The sequence below is a fragment of the Pelmatolapia mariae genome, linkage group LG1 (assembly GCF_036321145.2).
Source record: "Pelmatolapia mariae isolate MD_Pm_ZW linkage group LG1, Pm_UMD_F_2, whole genome shotgun sequence".
Classification (NCBI taxonomy): Eukaryota; Metazoa; Chordata; class Actinopteri; order Cichliformes; family Cichlidae; genus Pelmatolapia; species Pelmatolapia mariae.
The window spans coordinates 35,302,769-35,308,660 of record NC_086227.1 but is presented as its reverse complement, the minus strand read 5'-3'; the positions used below and the strand labels follow the sequence as shown (position 1 = coordinate 35,308,660).

The 5,892-nt window shown below is 36.8% G+C and overlaps 1 protein-coding gene across 3 annotated transcripts in view; it reads left to right on the top strand.

Annotated features, from left to right (window-relative positions):
* The first annotated feature begins 1,029 nt into the window (after window positions 1-1,029).
* cep89 (centrosomal protein 89) overlaps window positions 1,030-5,892 on the top strand; it is a 53,972-nt gene continuing 49,109 nt past the window's right edge. For 2 of the 3 annotated variants that reach the window (XM_063468684.1, XM_063468748.1), the window contains exons 1-5: window positions 1,030-1,237; window positions 1,725-1,831; window positions 2,332-2,478; window positions 2,682-2,874; window positions 5,090-5,153. In XM_063468684.1, the coding sequence (XP_063324754.1) occupies window positions 1,196-1,237; window positions 1,725-1,831; window positions 2,332-2,478; window positions 2,682-2,874; window positions 5,090-5,153 (553 nt within the window). In that variant the 5' untranslated portion in view covers window positions 1,030-1,195. The remainder of the gene's footprint in view (window positions 1,238-1,724; window positions 1,832-2,331; window positions 2,479-2,681; window positions 2,875-5,089; window positions 5,154-5,892) is intronic. The other variant, XM_063468772.1, reaches the window with a different exon arrangement.

Sequence of the window (5,892 nt, the reverse complement as noted above, 5' to 3'; positions counted from 1 at the left end):
CAAGACTCGTGCTTTTAACTATTGAACGTCTAGCCCAGGATCATATGACATCCTAATCCACAGAAACTGAAAAGAAATACCATGTGGTTAAATTTTATTCACTGAGATTTTCTTCATCTTTGTGATTTTAGTTCCAACATAGCCCTGGAAAGATAAAATTCTCTCCAGCTTTATGTTAATCAGAAAAGTAGATATTGCAGGAACCAATGTGTTGACTTTAGTCACTATTTGTCTACATTTCCTAAGGCAAAGTTGTTTTGTTTGCTTTTTTAAACTAAGCAGAACAAAACCAAATATTACAGTTTTTCCCCATTTATTACAATAACTCTGTTTTTCATGTTGGAAAGAAATAAAAAGGTTAAAATTATACTTATAGAATGCTTTTCTAAAGCTGTTCCTTTATACTTCAAATGACAAAAAACTGGCTAAAGATCTGACCCACACATAGCTGTATTTTATTGAGGAACGTCTCAGTTATTTAAAAGATTAAAGAAAGGCATAGACGGTTTTTTGATTTGGCGCACAGTTTATGGCTTTATGGTTGTCTTCTGTATTTGGTTTTGTGTTGATTGGGTGGATTTTATAGTTTGACGTATTTTCTATTGGTGAGGAACTGTAAAGATTGCAACTGGGATACCTATAAAAGTAGCCACTGTTATAATACAGTAGATAAATAGTTTGGGAATTTAGACAGAACAAACACAGCAGGCCTTCAGATAGGCGGCTAATACAGGTGGGCGAATGACGTTTTATTTACTTATTCATACTTGAAAAAAGCCCTGTTCTTCAAAAGTCACCAGCAGTGAAAGAAGGAAAAAGAAAAAGTTTTTCTGGGACAAACGGTGTTATTTAAATGGGCCAACATCGTCCCCTGTTGGCCAGGCTGCGAGTTGGTAAGCAAGTCGTTGCTAGGTGGATCAAAACAGTCTCTGATTGGCTTTTGCCTTCGAACTTAGCCAATCAGCGTTACGTTTGGAGCACGGTTCCTTCTTGTTGTGAAGCGTCTAGATACTAGGAAACTGCAAGCAGCCAGCCTTGTTGAATTTAGTTAGCTTACGCATTTTCCTTTCTCGCTTTAAGGCGAATTACATTTCTGATTTAATTGTAAAACTGTTTCATTGAAAGAATACTTCGCAAAAGCATTAAATAACATTAACCTATATAGTAGACGGCAACTGTAAAACGTATTTCCAGTATGTTAAGATTTAGCTTTAGGAGGGAGAAAGACAAGGAGTTTGTAAGTTCCCCTTCTTTTATAATAGATATTAACCTTTTGTAGTTTGTCTTATTATTTTTATGTTTTATAAGGCTTTACTTAGGGTTAATTAATAATAGCAGGAGTTCGTTGTTTTTAAAAATACTGCAGCTAACTCTTGGTAATGAGTATTTAATTGATGGTATTGTCTATTTTTTTAAGCTAGAGTTTGTATAAATGGTGAATTGAGGGTTTTTTGTGCAATAGCGATTGCTCTAGCATTACTTAGTAAAAATTAAGGATAACTATTGGTGCTGTTGTGCCTTCATTACGCTCAACACTGGTCGTCAGGTGGTCATACTGTGATTCTGTAATAAATCCCTTTACCCTTCCCCTGCTGTTCATACTGCACAACATCTGTGTTTTTTTGGTTTGTTTTTTCCCCCCTCAGTTTGGTGTCATCTTATATAAACCCTCCTGAAGCGTTGTGTCTGTATGTCCCTCTTACTCTTCTCTGTGTGTTGCGTAGAAGCATATAGCTCATGGTTTGATCCCTGCTGCCTCCATTGCTCCCAAACCAGCCGTACCTCGTACCCCTCCCCCTCGCAGCCCAAACCCCTCACCTGAGAGACCCAGGTATCTAACACTTTCTGTTTATCGCCCATAACCTCCAACACCCTTTCATGTTTCATGTTTCTGCTAAACTGTCATTTAATCCACATTTTCATGTTTGCTATGAGATTGTTTTTCTATCTGTTATTACAAAAAACTTTAACAAGCAAAATATCATGAAACTTTGTGTAGCGATAGATAGATAGATAGATAGATAGATAGATAGATAGATAGATAGATAGAAAAATGTAAGGAAGAAACCATTAAATTTTAGTGCAGGTCCAAGTCATTTTAATAAAACTGAAAACTAGAGCACTGGCTTTGGTTGATGATCTGCTCTGCTTGTGCCGTTGTTGTTGTCATAAATGATGCATTTATTGATAATTGTCATCATTCAAACTCGATTAATAAAGTCAAAAATTCAGTATGACTTAAAATTTGCATGCGATGTGTTAATATCCATGCATTTCATTTACCTTGCTGTTACACATAGTGTCTCATAAAGTATGTGTTTCTATCTACAGGTCAGCCTTAGCAGCAGCCATTTTATCATCCTCACTCACTGGACAGACATGGGCCATCCCTCCTGCCCGGCCGATGTCTTTATCCGAGAGTGGTCAATCAGAATCCTTCACATCTGAGCCAAACATCAGCACGGCACTTTACACAAGGTAGCCATCATATGGGAAAGGCAACAGTATTATGTCAAGATTTGTGTCATCACCAGTGTGTCAGAAAGAATAAAATTCATTTTCTCTGGCAGGAGTTTTAAGAGAAAAGAAACTGTTCATAAAAGTGGCTGTATTAGTTTGTGCCTCTACTAAGATACATCTAATTGTCGTCTGCTGTTATCTTGCATGCTTAACTTCCTCAGAGACAGATGGTCAGAAGATTTGGTTAGCCGGCCACGTCTGTCCTCTCCTGACCAGTCAGAGGGGGAGTTGGAAGACAAGGAACAGGAAGTGGTGGATGAAGAGGACGGGGAGGAACATGTCTACCACACTCTGGACCGAAGGCAGAATTCTTCACTCACCGAATCTGTCTATGCTCTGCCACTAAAAGCTAAGGTGAGGAACTGCAGAAAGAGCTTGTATTATGTGCATGAAGGTTTCTCAGTAGATTGTTCCATGCTTCTAATACAGATCGCATAAAATACCTGTAAGAGGTGATTAGTGGTTATAAGACTAGAGGCTAAATGGGTGGCTGTGTATTTATTAGGTGTAACCCTAATAGTGGCATGTGTTACATTTAGGTGAGGCAGTTCCAGGTGTCTGTTCCAGAAGACAAGAACTCTCAGAATAACTTTTATCTTGATTCATCCTTAAATGGGAAACTTCTCGGTTCCAGAGCATCTAATCAGAATAAGTTCAGCCACCTCTGAGAATATTTGCAGAGCTAAACATGTCTGTGTAATAAAAAAAGCCATCAGAGGGCTCAGATGTCATGATTCACTATGACAACAGGTTAAATAGAGCAGAGCCTCCATTTTAACGCAGAGTAGTTATGAATATGTGTGCCAATGCAAAAATATGACATTTATCTTTAAATGGTGAGTGATGAAAGAAATAAGTAAGCTTTATTTTTATTTATTATTTTGGTTATTTTGTTGATTACTCATTCGTATTTTTCTAAAGATGATCAAACTAAAATCCAGCCGATATCTCTACATATATTACAATAATTATTTGGATATATTTGTTCATCAGTTACCTGACGTCTGTCTTAATCTGTAACAGCTGAATAAGAGTTCTTAGACTAGATTAGATTTTTTCTTTTTTTTCTTTTTTACATTTTTTCATGTGCAAATTTTGCCCAATTTTCCCAGCTCTGTAATTTGGAAATGTTTAAATATTTCAACATTAAGCGTTGTCAAAACACATTTAGACAATCTTCAAAATGTATCCAAAACCTCACTTTAAACTCCATTTAGTTCACCTTCAGGATCACTACAGTCATTCTCACTGAGACATTTATAAATCTCCAACATGATGCCAATTATGACAGCAATTTTCAATGAGTCTTGGCTGGTCACCATGTAACAGTTGACTGGTAATTGCTTATTATTTTGTGCATCTAAAGGTTCAGCCCATGAGGTTTATTTAATGGGAGGTTGGAGTGTTGGCATGTATTTAATGAGTGTTACTACTCCTAAATAGGTTTTCCTTGTGTCTGTGGTATTTTGGTATTGTAATCCCAGTCTGATCCAGTAGGAGGCACAGTTGTACTCAGAATCGATACTTTGTTTCTTTTTAATGCTGTGCTATGGTTGTCACTGAAACTATCAGCTGTGATTCAGCTCAGTAGCCATATATATGGACTTGGCTTATAGCATCTGCAGATATCCTTTCAGTTTTTCTTAGTAAATGTTGGTGGGGGTTTTTTTTGTTTCCTTCTATCAAACAGTTTTCTCTGTTGTACATTTGGCATTTAATTTATGTATCTACATGGTTAAATCCTGAATCCCCCCTTTTTTCTCCACTACAAAATGTTACCGTGTTTGTCTGTGGTGCTCTTACAATCCAGGTGGTGAGTTCTTGCACTTCTGCAAATTGCCTGAAAATTGCCTTAAAAAGCTGTTATTGTGATTTATGGTAGTCACTGATCACAGTACATTAGTAATGGGAAGTTTTTCCCAGTCTTGCTTTATCTGCACACAGTTAATTCTTCTCTGTGGTGTACAGTTTATCTGTAAAATTGCCTTGTGAGTTCTCTTCTTAATTCGGTCCGTGGCACTATGCCAAATGTCTCCTTTTATAGATCCCTGAGAAAATGTTATATTATGTTGTTGTTCTTCTACTTGGATAGCTAACCTGTAAAGGTCCCAATGGTCTCTCCCTGTCAACTATCTTTCCAGGCTATGGCAGTGTCTGAATCTCTCAGTTATGACAGCCACAAGTCAAAGTGACATAGGACATCATGGCTCTATTGTGTCATAATCTAAGGCCAACAGACCTAGTATGGTGACTCATATGATATAGTAGTTTTACACAATGGTGTACCACCTCTAGGTCCAAAGAAACATCAGCCCGAACCCACATAAATCTACAGGATGGTCTTCACTTTCTGCTTTCTTTATGACTCAGGGTGAGAGTAAAGGTCATGAAATTCATTCATGTTGTTTTGTAGGCTCTTTCAAACTGTACAATTTAATAAATACACTGATAAGATATTATCGGATACGTTTTGGCAAAGACCATAAATAAACTGCTCCAGGCTGCAGGGATTTATATATTTGTTTGAAAAGACTTACTATACTGACTGCCTCTTTATTTATTTTGACAGTCTGTCTTCAAGTCCACTACACCCCTGCCAACTCAGACTTCTGGCAGAAGAGAGTCTTCACCAGGTACTGATTTTACAATAATGACAGATGGGTTAACATATTTCATAAGGAGAAGAACATCGTAGTAGTAGTAATAATGATAATGATAATACGAAGGACAATGCTCATGAAAGAATTGATCTGTGGTAAAAAATTGACCTATGTATTTAAAATATGGCCTGTATATTGTAGAGCCCACTGAAAAAGATCAGAAATCAGCACTGATTTCCAGTTAGCTTTCTTCTAGTACATTTTCACACATCCAGCACAGTATAAATGCTTGAAAATAAAACTGTATGTATTTTTATAAACAGATTTTTGTATATAGGTAGCAAATAGCAAGCGCACATTCCCACAAATTTCAAACATTTTAGCTGATATAAAACAGCTGGTTGTGATCACTGATGTGAAAGACAGGTGGTAACATTGACAGTAATAGGTCTATCGAGTAATTGGAATGACTCTAATTATCAACAGCAAATCTGAAAATCTCTCCAACAACATGTAACTAAACATAAAGTTCTGTTATTGCTTTTGTGTATTGTTGGTGCTCTTCCAAAACAAAGTGTAATAGAAATTCAAGACTATTGGCTTTTGGAGACTTTTCTATGAAAAGCACTAGTAAAACAATTAAAGCCATGCAACCTGATATTAAAATCTTCTCCATCACATAGCAAAATTACCGGTACACCACACTCCTGACTCTATGCCAGAAAAGTACAGCTCTTATTCAACTGACATTTAGTTTCATAACAGCCATAAG